The following is a 15,743-nucleotide window of genomic DNA, read 5'->3' on the forward strand; positions in this document are numbered from 1 at the left end:
GTATTGACATTTTCCTCATTATCCCTTATAAAATGCAAACCTGTTGTGTCCCATCTCTGTTTAAAACCTTAAAAACCTTCAGTGGAGCTGAGTGTCTGCAGGATAAAGTTCAGGCCCCTAAATATGGTTTTATCATCTCTCTCTCGCTCTCTTACGCCTCCAGCCTTCTCCTCCCACCCCGTCTCCGCTCTGTCACCTCATTCCTCTTCAGGGCTCGGTCCTCATGTTAGCTCTTTCCAGGTCGCCCTGCCCGAAGCCCGGGTGTTGTGCCGGTGCTCCTTGCAGGGGAGGCGGGAGCATCTCCAGCTCCCTGTCACGGCCGTGCCGCCTGACCTGGAAGCTGCCCATTGACCTGAGTGCCCACCCAGGGCATAGGATCAGCACTCAGTAGAGAACTCACGAGTGGACCAGTGCATCACTCCAACAGAGAGGGCATCATTTCCAGTCTGTAAACAAGGAAGCTGGCGCTCAGGGCTTTGAGGAACAAGCCCATGGCCCCCACTGAGCCGCAGTGGAGCTGGAATTTCCCCCTGGGCTTATCTGACTCTGAAGCCCTTCCTCTCTCACTAGACCACAGTCTTGCTGTTCTTATCTGATAGTTCCTCTCTCTTATTTCTCCCTCCCTAAAATGTGCTTATTAAATATAGGTTGGAAGGAAAGATCTAGCTTCACCTTGGCCTTGAGGGAACAGAGCTGAACCAGCCCCCACACGCGTGCTCCCCGACGTTAGGGCTTTGCGCGCTGTTGAGGTGAGCCCTGTGCCTTGGAGGCGGGCGTTGTGTGTGCTCGGTAGGAGCCATGCTGGTCCTCACGCTGTCAGTCTCAGGAGGGGCTTCTGGATGCCTCTCGGGGCCGTGGGCACCGTGAGAGGAGCAGCTTCAGCCGTCTCTGGTGCCCGCAGCGAGGCCGGCGTTAGCGGGCGGGGGCTGCTGGTGTGATGGGAGCCCTGCTGCAGGCGGAGGCCACGGAGTGCGAACGGGACATTCTCACGTCCGTTTCCCTGAGTCCTCTGCTCAGAGCATGCACTTCTCAGACTTGCAGTGTGCCTGTAAATCCCTCAAAAGTGAAAGTGTCAGTCACTCCGTCGTGTCTGGCTCTGTGCCACCCCGTGGACAGTAGCCCGCCAGGCTCCTCTGTCCACGGGATGCTCCAGGCAGGAACACTGCAGTGGGCTGCCGTTTCCTTCTCCAGAGGATCTTGCCAACCCAGGGATCGAACCGTGGTCTGCTGCATTGCAGGCAGATCCTTTACTGTCTGAGCTACACGGGAAGCCCCAATGAGAATTTCAGATTTCATAATTCAGAGTAATACAAGACAACTAAAGGACCCTTTCATAAGCTTTTGAATTTTTTTCTCTGCTGATTCCTGGCACCAAGAAGATTCCTATTATTTTAGGGATTTGGTAAGCCTTGGTGAGTCATTCACCAGGGCATTGAACATGCTGTAGATAATTCACTTTTTTAAAAAACATTTTTAGTATGTTGAACTAATTTTATTTCTTCCCCCACCAAATCTTTGTTTTATACTTTCTGTGAAGACAAAGTTGAGCTCTTAAATGAAAGAGGGAGAAGGGAATCAATATTTATTGAATTCCTTCTATTGATTGCCTAGTAGTGTTTCGTGAATTCATTATGTGAGCTATATAATCCCCATCAGTAACTATAGAAATAGTATTCCTGTGTAGATGAAGACCCTGAGGCTTAAGCGATTAAGTAATTCATCCATGATAAGTAAATACAAACAGAGATAAATACAAGGACCAGGTCTTTTTTTGTTTCCTAAACCTCTGTATTCTTCATGGGAGCCGGAGGTTATCACCCTGCTTGTGGGAACTGAAAGGCCCCTTCTTAGAGAAGAGGGAGGCTGAGCCGGTGTGCGGACCCCTCAGCTGATGTCCAGCTCCGTGGACACTGGGCAGCCTCATCCTAACCCTTACCTTAAAATAAGATAAACTCAAAACTCAAATATTGCTCTGACGGTGCCGTCATTAGTATTGCATACGATTGATTTAGTGTTAGGTTTTGTTTTTTTTGTTAATACTTTGGATGCGCTGGGTGGCTTGTGGGTTCCTTGTGTCCTGACCAGGTATGGAGCCCACACCCCCTGCTTGGGAGTGCTGAGTCAACCCCTGGGCCACCAGGTTCCCCTGGTAGTGGTTCTAGACTAGATAATGATCCCAAACATAATTCTTACAAGAGAATTAAGGGCTGTAGTTAAAAATAGCCATCTCACCAGTTAGTCCCATGCAAGCTATAGCTCCTAGAGAATAACCCCAGAAATATAAAACAATTGATGAGAAAGGAGAGCTTCAGCAGTGCATGCATTATTGTACAGGGTGAGTAATTCCCCACTTTTAAGTGTTAATGTATGTGTATGTCTTACCTATATGTGAAAACATTCTAGAGGTAGTAGCCAGTATCTTCAGGAAGTTGAAAATTCTTGGTAATTTAAATCTTCTTATTTATGTTTTCTCACTGTTTTATAAAATTTATCAATGAATGTGTTATTTTGTAATTAGATTTAAAAAGTAAAGGTCTGTAGCATCCTGATATGGTTCTAAAGTTTAGATACTTGCAAGACTCTTGTAATAACTTTTTAGTTTTGAAGAACATGCTCACATGACCAGGATTGATACTGTTTATTTTAATCATTAAGATAAGTTGATTTCGATATTGGGTGTGAATATGTTTCTCTGGAAGTGTAGAAGGAAATAGACCTAGCATTGGTATCACCTGTATTCTTAAAACATACTGTGATCAAAAATTCTACCTCCGAACGTGCTTTGATCACCTCCTGTCATTTGTTTCGCCACCCATGGGCATAAGGACAGCTCAGTAGTAGTCTCAGCAGTTGCATTTGGCTTGCTATAATAGTATACTTACCTTGAAATGAGTAAAAGGGTAGGATAGACATTATGAAGACTGATTCTTTGACTTTTAATGAATTGTCAACATCTCAGTATGTGGACTCAGCTTTAATGATGATGGTTGAGTAATTTTTTCAGCAATGATATGAATATTGGAGAGTATATTCTTTGCATGTTAGAAAGTAAATACACTCAAACTGTTCAACAAATGTATGTTAAGTGCCTGCTCTATGCCAGGCACCGTGCTACGTTCACAACCTTTAAAAAGATTCATGTGATCACTTACAAATGGGAAAACTTTTTGTAGCTAGCATTGGCTAAATTTCAGTTGTAAAGAGACTGGAGTTTTATCATATGTTATTGAACAACTACAGAGCAAGCATAACACACATCACAGACCCCTTCTTGGTCTGTACATGGGTGTATGAGCAGTGAGGTAGTCAGAACTTTCCACCGCACATATCATTGCTCTTGAATGATTGCAAGTCATGGTACACACTTTGGAAACGTTTAACCTAGCACTGTTATCCTGCTTTATTGTTCTGACCCATTAATTTCCTGTGGCAGAGCTCAGTGGTGAGCTTTGAAGTGGCTCCAAACTTAGTGAACTGAGTTTCAGAGTAGGAAACATTAGAATTGAAATATAAATAGGAGTCAGGCAAATTAGTATTCAGGGAATACCACACAAGCGTGATTAAGAACCTGGAAATGAGATGGGAGAGAAATTTATTAATTGAAGTTGAATTTTTTTATAGGCTTTGTTCCAGGCTGGAGAACTTAAATGGGGAACAGATGAAGAAAAGTTTATTACCATCTTTGGAACACGAAGTGTGTCTCATTTGAGAAGAGGTGAGTGATAAAAATGTGTGTGATACAGGTACTTTGATTAATTTTGAAAGCAAAGAGCCAGTATGCCAAAGCACCTGACGCGTAACGGGCTTTTACTGAACGAGTCGAGTCTGTTTTTCTCTTCCTCGGTGACCTTGGGGAATCTCATAATTCTCTTTGCTGCCGTTGGAGGTGTTACCAAACTCGAGATGCTTATTCTGCTCTTTGCTGTCAGGGTGACGAGGGAGATAGGCCACTAGATTCTTACTCATAGTCACAGATCACTGAGCTGTAGGTGGTACCTCAGAGCTCAGCTCTGGGTTTTCATTGGTATTTCTGCTCTCTGGTGGTAGTAAGTTCAGTGGCAAGTAACAGGAAACCCTGCTGATAGTGGCTTTAAGACGGGGCTCTGTGTAGGCGGCACTGCTCGGCTGGCTTTGCGGGACCCAGGCTCTTTCTGTTTTCTGCTCCTAGTGGCTCTAAGACGGGGCTCTCTGTGGGCGGCACTGCTCGGCTGGCTTTGCGGGACCCAGGCTCTTTCTGTTCTCTGCTCCCCTGTCCCCAGCGCTTTGGTTTTCTTTCTCACGCTCAGTACCTCACTGTTAGAAGATGGCTGATGTTGCTCCAAACGTCCGAGCCATTTTCACAGCAAGAAGGAAAGGGTAAACTAATCCTATTCATCCATTACTTTTAATTAATAAAAGAGAAAGATTTTTCAGAATCCTCTCCAGCAAATTTACCTTTGGGTCTTATTGGTTATAACTAGTAAGGAGGGGCTGGGAAATGAGTGAACAAAGAACATTTATAATCTGTTGTTTTGAGCTTGGCACATTGAGATTCTGAGCAAAATCAAGGTTTGTCAGCAAGAATAAAGGGGAAATTCGTGTTTGGTCGGACAGTACCTGGTTAGGGTAAATATCTTCTTTCTGGAAAGAGTGATTCTTATGTGATTAAGATATTGTTTCCATGTTTTCTAGTGTTTGACAAATACATGACTATATCAGGGTTTCAAATTGAAGAAACCATTGACCGAGAGACTTCTGGCAATTTGGAACAACTTCTTCTTGCTGTTGGTAAGTAATTTTATAATGTATATAATATTCATGGTATTAAGAGCTAAAGTATTTTATTCAGTTGAAACTATATGTAAAAAATAACCATCAATTTCTTTATATAAAAAGAGAGCTTAATCATGACATATGGGTGAAGCAAACTCCTAGATTTCCAATTCAGAATCTGCTTTGATGTTGCAAAAAAGTGAAACATCTGGTTATTTCATTTTATCTTATGGAAACACTAAGATAATTTTTTTTAGAAATCATTTTGAAGTGGCATTAAAAATATTATTTCATTGTGAACTTGAAGTATGGGCATTATTATCTCAAAAGGTAAACATTTTTCTTGTAAATGTTATTTCTGATACCCATGGAGTTTTTTCTTTAGAATACCATTCTCACAGTTTTGAAGCACACTGAAAGCTGGGATCTGATTTAGAAAAAGTATCTTTGCTATAATGGAAAATGTGATAGTGGTTATTAACCTGAGTAAATAGTTTAGAATTTTATTTTAGCTAAATAATCACAATAACGTGGAAAATTGGAGGACCGAGTCTGTGCAGTTTATTGTAGTATTATTCCATACTCTCCAGATCCAGGGAAAATCCAGTTTGTGAGTTTGCTATAGTCCCAGTTTTCATATGGGTTTGGGGTGAACATCTGTCTGCTGTTTGTTCCAAGTATATGGTGCTGAGCTGAAGCTTTTGTGCTGTCTGTCTTCTGGAAAATAAGCTTAGTGTATGCATGAACCAGCCCTAACAGTAGGCTTTCATTTCAATCTGTAGTTAATGAATTTTAATAGAAATCTTTTAGATGGACCGTTCAAAATAGAATGCACATAAAAGTTATGACAGTTTTAGTTACCAGTGGCTGTTTTTCTTAAGCATTGGAAAAGAGAAAATACTGCCTCCAATCAGTGATTTGTTATTTTTGTGTATAAGTGTTCCTGTTCTTTTTTTTGGCCATACCATGCAGCTTGTGGGATCTTAGTTCCCCAACCAGGGACTGAACTGAAGCCTTTGGCAGTGAGAGCATGGGGTCTTAACCCCTGGACCACCGGGGGAAACTCCCTGTTTTTGAATATTGAGGAACTTTTATGTGATCATTTCTGAAACTAGTGGACTTGCGTTCTGAGGAGTGCTAACATACGGTAGACGTGTACATGTTCAGGGAACATACTCTTTCTTTGGGTGTTTCTACCGAAATGGGCAAGTCTCATACTGCTCTGTATGAACCATGGATATCACAGAACACAGAGGGAATACCTCGATTAAGATTACAGGCAGATAGTCTGAGGTTTGTCAGGTTACATAGGGTAATACTGTACATTACTTGCTTGAATATATTGAAAACTCGTAGGAGATTTGCATAATTCATGGGGATGAAGAAGGTTGTGGCTTAACAGCTCCGGCTGCCAAAATTTCAGCAAAAAGGTGGTCATAGCAGAAAGGGGTGTTGAAAATCTTGCAGCATGGCCTGTGCTGCATGCCTTTCTGTGTGGACTTTAGAACTCTGAGACCACCCCAAGCAGCTGTCTGTGGAGACACTCTGTAGCAAGGAAATCAGAGCCACTTGTGAATGAGCAGCTCTTCAACCTGTGTTACTTGCATGCTTGTGTTTCAGTAGAGCTATACGCCTGAGACACCTCTGATTTTAATTACTTAATCCTTTTCACATTAGAATAGCATGTGACCATTATATTATTTATTTTCTTAGTGAAATCCATTCGCAGTATACCTGCCTACCTTGCAGAAACCCTCTACTATGCTATGAAGGTAAGTGCATGCCTTGAATCCTCTAAGTAATTTGTTTCTCTAATATGTTTTAGAGGATAGACCTTGAGGTTTTTTCCCCTCCTTAAAACAGGTGATTGAATTCTACTAAGTTGTTTTACTTTATTGACTCACCCAACTCAGGAGAGTTTGATGCTATAATTGACATTTTTAAACAATATGTGTCTCTGTTTTTCTTTTTTAAAGGGAGCTGGAACAGATGATCATACCCTCATCAGAGTTATGGTTTCCAGAAGTGAGATTGATCTGTATAACATTAGGAAGGAGTTTAGGAAGAATTTTGCCACCTCTCTTTATTCCATGATTAAGGTAATAAAACCTTTCTTTAAATTATGTTTGGAAATCCTCAGCAGGACAATAAATAGCGTGGAAGACACGGATGGGAGAACCCGATTCTTCTGTCAACTTTAAAATTCTCTTGGTGTTTCTAGAGCTCTGAGGTACAGAATTCAGCATAATGTCTCCTGAAGTGCAGATGCTGGTCCCGAGTGAAGGGTTGACTCTTGGTGAGGCTGAGGCTCCGGGTGAGCTTAGAAGCGTTATTAAGTAGTGGTGACAGATGACTCACTAAATCCAGTCTTGTCCTCAACACTGTTTGTTCTTTCTGCCTTTTATCAGTTCCAGCTGTCTTTATTAGTTTCTCCTTTCTTTTATTAACATATCGGTCTTTTCTTTCTTGTCTGTTATCACCTGGTTTCTAGTATTGGTTCATAGTTCAGCAAAGAACCAAACAGGTCATATTAGGAGTAAGTAAAGAGCTTAAGTATTGCTCTCATTTTTGTTCTTTAAAAAGCAAGGGACACTGTGGTTTGTGATTAAATTTGTCTTGAAGCCTTCTGAGTATTTCTTTTGTTTCCCTTCCTCCCTCCCTTCATCCCTTCCCTCCTTCCTTCCTGTCTTTGTCTCTCTCTTTCTGTTTGATAAAGGGGAATGTGGGTTGTGTGCAAAGCAGCATTTCAGTTGAGCAAGTTTTTCCTTTGTGTGTGTGTGTGTGTGTGTGTGTGTGAGATGTGGCTTGGCTGATGGGTACTACAGAGTTCTTCCAGTGACTCATAGCTTGAAACATAACTTATCACACATATCTGTGCATGAGACAAGCAGAGGCAAAATGTATCTTGCCCTCCTGTCTGAGGCAAAGCCATGGAGCCAGGCAGTCCCAGCGTGGTCCACCCCCCATAGCCAGACATACACTGTGTGACAGAGACTTAGAGTGTGTTCAGAAGGCTTGCGTTGCACATGGTTATAAAAGCTTCCCTGTTCTCTGTGTTACTGGAGGGAAGAACATACTTCACTGTCTTAGATAGGACTGAGCTTTTAAGGGGTAAAATTATAAAGTTAAACATCAGTTGCATCAGCAGGATACTCTCTATAACATCCCTGAAGTGAAAGTCACTCGGAGAAAAGTCGTATGAATAAAACATGTTACCAGATCTGTCTTAATGTTTTCTTTTCTGTGGCTTCCGTGAGTCCTGAAGGTTAACGGAGTGCATTTGGGTTTCAGGGGGACACGTCTGGGGACTATAAGAAAGCCCTGCTGCTGCTCTGTGGAGGCGAAGATGACTGACGGGAGCCTGGGGAGCCGCCCCGCGCCGTGTGCGCCCGGCACCGCTGCTCACAGCCCCTGCACGCCCACGCCGCGCACACTGCCTTACTCACGCTAGCACGCTGTGGCCAGAACACACACGTCGTCGAAGAACGTAGCGGTGCTCCTTTCTGATCTTAAGATCTTTCTCTTTAACTGTTGTAGCACTAAAGTGTACTTATGTTACTAGGACTAAAGTCTGGATCATTTATATTTTCCTATAAGAGGCAGACTGCTTTCACCCTTTTTCAAAAGCTTCATTTATATTAAATTGATAACCATATTACCTTAATCGGAACCTTAGCCTTGGAATTGTGAACTCCTGGAAGTGTTATTAATCAAGTTTGCTACCAAGTTAAACCTTAAAAATTATGGTAGTTGCAATCAAAAGATTAATGAATAATAAACATTTCCATCTCCTGAACTTCTCGTGGGTGTATGTCTAGAAAACTTACTTGATTTACGTATTGAACAAGAATATATTTTCTTCAGGCTGGTCAGTTGACAGTGTTATCAGTTGACAACTGAATTGTCGAAAGTTATTAAAAGTTGGCTTTTGGTTGAAAAGCATGAGCTACAACGCTGCAGGATGAATTTCCTGTGCAGGGGGGGTGAGGGGGGACCTGAAGAGGCAGCTTCCCTGGTGACTCAGACGGTCAAGCAGCCGCCTGCCGATTCAGGAGACGTAAGAGATGCTGGGGTGGGGGAGATCCCCTGGGAAAGGGAGTGGCTACCCACTCCAGTATTCTTGCCTGGAGAACCCCCTGGACTCTCAGAGGAGCCTGGTGGGCTACAGTCCATGGGGTTGCAAAGAGTTGGACACAAGTTACCAACTGCGCACATACAGAGTATGTAATAAGCCATTAAGCGTTCTCATTTATTGGTAGCATGTTTATGTGGGCATCAGCTAAAGCAGTGCTAACACTAGTTGCTTATTGGAAAAGTTGATTTAAAAACTTAAACTAAAAAATAAAACCCAAACATTCCTGATGTGAGAGTCACTCGGAGAAAAGTCGTATGAATAAAACATGTTACCAGATCTGTCTTAATGTTTTCTTTTCTGTGGCTTCTGTGAGTCATGAAGGTTAACGGAGTGCATTTGGGTTTTGGGGGACATGTCTGGGGACTGTAAGAAAGCCCTCTTGCGGCTCTGGAGGCGAAGATGACTGACTGGAGGGAGCCTGGGGAGCCGCCCCGCACCCTGTATATCTTGTCCATCTGTATATCTTCAGTAGAAAAATGTCTATTCAGATCCTCTGCCCATTTTTAAATAAGATTATTTTTTGTTGTTACAATTATTTGAGCTCTTCATTTATTTTGGATATTACCCTCCAATATTTTGGATATTAGCCCCTTCTCAGACATAGGATTTGCAAATATTTTCTCCCATTTGTAGGTTGCCTCTTAATTTTGTTGATGGTTTCCTTTGCTGTGCAGAAGCTTTTTGATGGATGTAGCCCCATATGTTTATATTTATATATAGAAAATCATCACCAAGATTGATGTCAAGGTGGTAACCATCCCTGTTTTTCTTCTGGGAGTCTTGTGGTTTCAGGTCTTGCGTTCACAACTTTAATCCATTCTGAATTAATTCTTATGTATGGTGCAGGCCCAGTTCTACTCTTTTACATGTGGCATCCAGTTTTCCCAGCACCGTTTCCTGGAGAGACTATTCTTCTCCTACTATATATCCTTGGCTCCTTTGTCGAACATTAATTGACCATATATCCCTGGGTTTATCTCCGGGCTTTCTAGTCAGCTGTGTTGATCTATATAAACTATATGTCTATTTTTATGCCAATAGTTAATGTTAGTCATTTATTCGTGTCCAACTCTTTGTGACCCTGTGGACTATATATCGGGCTTCTCTGTCTGTGGAATTCTCCAGGCAAGAATAGTGGAGTGGGTTGCCATTCCCTTCTCCAGGGGATCTTCCCAACCCAGGGACTGAACCCAGGTCTCCTGTGTTGCAGGCAGATTCTTTGCCAACTGAGCCCCCAGGGAAGCCCTTTTAAGCCAAGGCCTCACTGTTTTGGTGCCACAGCTGTATAATATAGTTGAAAATAAGGAAGCCTGTTGTCTCCAACTTTGTTTTTCTTTCTCAAGATTGCTCTGGCTATTTGGGGTCTTGTGGTTACATAAAAATTTTAGGATTGTTTGTTCTATTTCTGTGAAAAATGCTGTTGCGGTTTTGATAGGGATTGCATTGAATCTGTAGGTTGCTTTGGGTAACATGGACATTTTAACAGTATTAATTATTCAGTCTATAAGTATGGAATATATATCTTTCCATTTATTTGTATCTTCTTGAACTTCTTTCATAGTTTCTTAGAGTTTTCACCTCCTTGGTTAAGTTTATTCCTAAATTTTTTTTTTTTTGGATGCAATAGTAAATGGGATTGTTTTCTTAATTTCTGATAGTTTGTTACAGTGTATAGAAATGCAAGGGGTTTTTGTATATATTTTTTTATCCTGTAACTTTACTGAATTCATTTATTCTAGCAGTTTTTGGTAGTGTCTTCAGGGTTTTCTTTTTAGTATCATGTCATCTGTAAACAATGACAGTTTTACTTCTTCCTTTCAAGCTGCTGTTTCTGAGCAGGGGGAGCCGGTCAAGGACTGATTGATTGTAACATTCCTGTGGGACATTTGCATGCAAGCCCCAGTGGCCCAGGCAACCAGGAGGTGTCTCGTGAGCAGCAGCTTCTGTGACTGCTGCGGCAGACCAAGTGTGCAAGCAGTGCTGGGGGATCCTGGCGTTCTGGGGCAAGGCGGAGTGAGTGTGCAAGCTAATCCTGGGAGATCCTGGCATTCTAGGGCAAGGCGGAGTGAGTGTGCAAGCAGTCCTGGGAGATCCTGACAGTCTGGGGCAAGGCAGAGTGAGTGTGCAAGCTAATCCTGGGAGATCCTGGCAGTGTGGGGCAAGGCGGAGTGAGTGTCCTGGGGGAGGTTTATGGTGAGACTGTGTCTCAGTCTCTCCTTCCAGCTTCATTGTAGGTTTCTCCTCATTTGTCTGATGCATAGGAGTCACTTAGCCAGGTGTTTTTTTTTTCTTTTTTATCTCCCACAGAGGAAAATTTTCCCTTCTTAGCTGTAGATTTAATGTCCTTTAGAGAAGATAAATTCAAGATCCTTCTATGTCGCCATTTTGAACCAGACTCTTGGTTTTTCTTCTTTTTCTGTTGATAAGGTGAATTACATCAACTGATTTTGTTGACTTAAAAAAGATACACAACATGAGAGATGTGAGTTAAGTTTTATTTGGGGCAAAATGTGGGCTGCCACCCCGGAGACAGCACCTCAGATGGTTCTGAGAGACTGCTCCAAAGAGGTGGGGTGAGGGGGGAAGGTCAGTTTATGTGATTCTGGTGAAGGGAGAGTTCATGCAGTCAAGCACTTAGCGTACAAAAGGTTTTCTGCTAGGGATGAGGAGCTGATGTCACCACGAATGGATTTAGTGCTTTTATTGGATATGAAGACATGCAAGCATTGGGCTCATAAAATCAGTTCCTGAAAATAACTGTTTCACCAGTTTTCCTGGAGTACAAGGTGCCTCATCCCTGTTGTCCACCCTGAACTCCTTTCAGGGCACGTCAAAGGTCAACAGCTGCCGCGCACAGGACCAGTCCCCACGGAGGAGGATGGCAAACGCCCTTGGTGAGTGCCAGCTTTTTGTCGACAATTTTCAAACCTTGAACGATCTTGCATTCCCAGGATGCAACTGCACTTGTCAACAATGCTTTATCATTTTTATGTGTTGCTGGGTTTTTTCCTAATACTTGTTGGGGGATTTTTCTGTGTTCATGCGGGATACTGGCCTGTAGTTTTCCTTGAAATACTTTTTTGTCTAGTTTTGATATCACAGTAAACCTGCCCTCATAAAATGAATTGAGAAGTATTTCTAACCTATTTTGTGTGAATTTGTGTAGAGCTGGTATGAAAAGTTTCCTGTTTTTCTTTTATGTTTGGTGTTTGGTGGGTTTGCCATTGAAGCCTGTCATGAGCTTTCTATTTTGGGGGGAAGGGTAGTTTTAAACTACAAATTAAAATATCTATTGTCGACTTGAAAAAATACGCACAAGCTGCAAGTTGAGAGTTACGTTTTCTTTGGCAGGAATTTTTAGAACGTCAAGCCCGGGCCATAGCCTCTCAGGGAACCCTGAGAGAACTGTTCCAGGGTGTCGAGGCAGCAGGCGGGGAGCCAGGTTATATAGTCTTGCAACAACGGGCAGGTACTCTGAATGTCAAAGGATTACTGTTAAAGAAAACCAGATACCTCAAGGAATATAGTGCTTTTCTCTGTACAGGAAGATGCAGGAGTCTGGGCTCACTGAAATCACCCCTTGGATATGCACCCCGGCTCTCTGGGGCCAGTACCCCGTGCTCCCACGCCCCGAGCTTCCTCAGCGCTCACGGCAGGGAGCGTCTGTGCTCCACTGGCTGCTGGATGGCAGGGCTCCTCCTCCTTCCTGGGTCTCCCTGGGGTCTCAAAGGCTCCCACTGAAGGGCCGCGGTCACTGATGACTACGACATCCTTTGTCTTAGATGGCAGGAAATATTCCATTCCTCATTCATCTGATTTGTATACACATCAGATATCATGAAGTTGTTCAGTCAGTTCAGTCGCGTCCGACTCATTGCAACCCCATGGACCGCAGCACACCAGGCCTCCCTATTCATCATCCACTCCCAGAGTCCACCCAAACGCATGTCCATTGAGTCGGTGATGCCGTCCAACCATCTCATCCTCTGTGGTCCCCTTCTCCTCCTGCCCTCGATCTTTCCCAGCATCAGGGTCTTTTCAAATGAGTCAGCTGTTCGAATCAGGTGGCCAAAGTATTGGAGTTTCAGCTTCAACATCAGTCCCTCCAATGAATATTCAGGACTGATTTCCTTTAGGACTCGTTGGATCTCCTTGCAGTCCAAGGGACTCTCAGGAGTCTTCTCCAACAGCACAGTTCAATTCTTCGGCGCTCAGCTTTCTTTATAATCATGAAAGTTAGTGGCTTAAAATAACACAAATTACTATCTTAAGAGTTGGAGAGGTTGGAAGTCCAAAATCATTCTCACCGGGCTAAAATCAAGGTGTCGGCAGGACTGTGTCCCCTTCTAGAGGCTCTGGGGAGAATCCATCCCGTCTGTTCCAGCTTCTAGAGGATGCCTGGGTTCCTCCACGTTGGGGCCGTCCGTCTTCAAACCAGCTATCAGTTCACTCCAGTTTCTGCTTCCTGACCTCCCACCTCCTTCTCTGTCTCTGACTCCCTCCTCCCCCCCTTTTGAAGGGCCTCTGTTGTTTGCACTGGGCTTGGCTGGGTAGTCTAGGCCCTCTTCCCGTTTCAAAGTCACATCTGCGAATACTTATTTGCCACATGAGGTCACAGATTCCAGGGATTAAGACATAGACTTTATTTATTTATTTATTTATTTTTGCTGGGAGTGGGGACATTTTTCTGCCAACCACACATGTTTTCCAAAAAATACTTTGTGGTACACACAGTATCTTCTCTTTGTTAGGGTAGGAATGATGTTCTATATCCCAAGTATAAGAGAAACTTCCAAATAATATACATACCCTTAGCTAATTTTGGAGAAGGAAATGGCAACCCACTCTAGTATTCTTGTCTGAAAAACCCCATGGACGGAGAAGCCTGGTAGGCCCCAGTCCATGGGGTTGCAAAGAGTCGGACACGACTGAGCGACTTCACTTCACTTAGCTAATTTAGATGACATAGATGGGAGGAAAATATTTTATTACTGGACTTTGAATATATACTTAAGATCAAAAATCTCTGTGGATGTTTTTTCCCCCTCGAGTGTGTGGGGGGGGGATGTTTTTTCCCCCTCGAGTGTGTGTGGATGTTTTTCCCCCTCGAGTGTGTGTGTGAGAGTGTGTGAGTGTGTGTGTGAGTGTGTGTGTGTGAGTGTGTGTGTGTGGATGTTTTTCCCCCTCGAGTGTGTGTGTGTGTGTGTGTGTGTGTGTGTGAGAGAGTGTGTGTGTGAGAGTGTGAGTGTGAGTGTGTGTGAGAGTGTGTGTGTGAGAGTGTGTGTGTGAGAGAGTGTGAGTGTGTGAGTGTGTGTGTGAGAGTGTGTGTATGTGAGTGTGTGTGTGTGTGTGTGTGTGTGTGTGTGTGTGTGTGTGTACACATGCACACTTTGAGGAATCTCATACCAGGAGGTCTGTGACGGTCTGTCTTGTGCCCAGTAGGTGGTGCTGTTGGCATAAACTTACAAACTCCACTTCTACATAAACTGAGCTTGTTCATTTTTCAGCAACAGGTATTCCTACACGTCTTCCTAACCTCAACCCTCCTACAAAAAGTGAATTTAAAATTTAATTCCCTACCGGTTACTCATCTGTAGCTTGGTGGCTTAGAATCATCTTGTTTTCCCTGGTTTAGGCTAGTCAGTGTTGTTTTCTGAAGCACTGATTTTTTTTTCTCCCAGGATGTTTGGTAGTCAATTTAGTCTCACGCCTCCTGCTCCCAGTCCTGCAATGGAGCATGGAGGACTGTCACCTTTTCCTACAGGCTTTGGATATTTTCTATGAATGATATATATTTCTCTTCATTTTTCAACCTGACAGCATTTGAAGATCTAGCCAGAGGTGCACATAAAAAGGTGCACCTTCTACAGAATGAATTTGTCTTCTGGGTTTTGATATTTGAAATGGAGAAATATTTAAAAATTTTAAATTCACCTTTTTAAAACGTTGGCTTTTATGCAAAAATGTCTGAATCTATATTCATCACACATCCCCACAGACAAGTTTGCCCTCCCAAATTCCCTGTTTGTGATAGTGGCTCTAAAATTCATCTAATTATTCAGTCTCAAAATTTTGGGAATATTTTTATATCCTCCCTTTCTTTGTCTTTCATGTTAAACTAATTAGTGAGTCCAAATAATTCTTCTTTCAATATGTTTATCACAGCTGCCCCCTCCTTTCCATTCCTGCTCCCCTCTATTTCTGGAGCTAACTGGCTTATTACTGCACAAAGTAATTTCTTTTATTAAAGAAAGATTTCTTTGTTTTTTAAAAAAGCAATAAATGGAACAATTTAAAAAGTCAAAAAGGGTGGAACTAACTATAAGGAAGAAGTCCTTAGCCTTTCACCTCCCAGCCCATTCCATTCCCCATTGGGGTGGGTGTTAAAAGCCTTATACAATTTTATCATTTTCCATTTATATTTTTCCAGGAAACTTTATCCATATTTGATACATATATATGCACATATATATACATACACCCATATATGGATATATATACCTATATATGTATCTGAGATATGGATCAGTTCAGTTCAGTTGCTCAGTCATGTCCAATTCTTTGCGACCCCATGGACTGCAGTATGCCAGGCCTCCCTGTCCATCACCAACTCCTGAAGTCCACCAAAATCCATGCCCATTGAGTCAGTGATGCCATCCAATCATCTCATCCTCTGTCATCCCCTTCTCCTCCTGCCCTAAATCTTTCCCAGCATCAGGGTCTTTTCTAATGAATCAGCTGTTCGAGTTTCAGCTTCAGCATCAGTCCTTCCAATGAATATTCAGGACTGACTGATCTCTTTTAGGATGGACTGGTTGTATCTCCTTGCAGTCCAAGGGACCCTCAAGAGTTTTCT

General features: G+C 42.8%; 1 protein-coding gene across 2 annotated transcripts in view; it reads left to right on the forward strand.

The window, feature by feature from the left end:
* Positions 1-9,163, forward strand: part of ANXA5 (annexin A5) — a 31,818-nt gene extending 22,655 nt beyond the window's left edge. For both annotated transcript variants that reach the window (XM_043438317.1, XM_043438318.1), the window contains 5 exons: positions 3,622-3,715; positions 4,672-4,767; positions 6,466-6,524; positions 6,729-6,851; positions 8,044-9,163. In XM_043438317.1, the coding sequence (XP_043294252.1) occupies positions 3,622-3,715; positions 4,672-4,767; positions 6,466-6,524; positions 6,729-6,851; positions 8,044-8,106 (435 nt within the window). In that variant the 3' untranslated portion in view covers positions 8,107-9,163. The remainder of the gene's footprint in view (positions 1-3,621; positions 3,716-4,671; positions 4,768-6,465; positions 6,525-6,728; positions 6,852-8,043) is intronic.
* Positions 9,164-15,743: the final 6,580 nt, after the last annotated feature.

The sequence above is a fragment of the Cervus canadensis genome, chromosome 19 (assembly GCF_019320065.1).
Source record: "Cervus canadensis isolate Bull #8, Minnesota chromosome 19, ASM1932006v1, whole genome shotgun sequence".
Classification (NCBI taxonomy): Eukaryota; Metazoa; Chordata; class Mammalia; order Artiodactyla; family Cervidae; genus Cervus; species Cervus canadensis.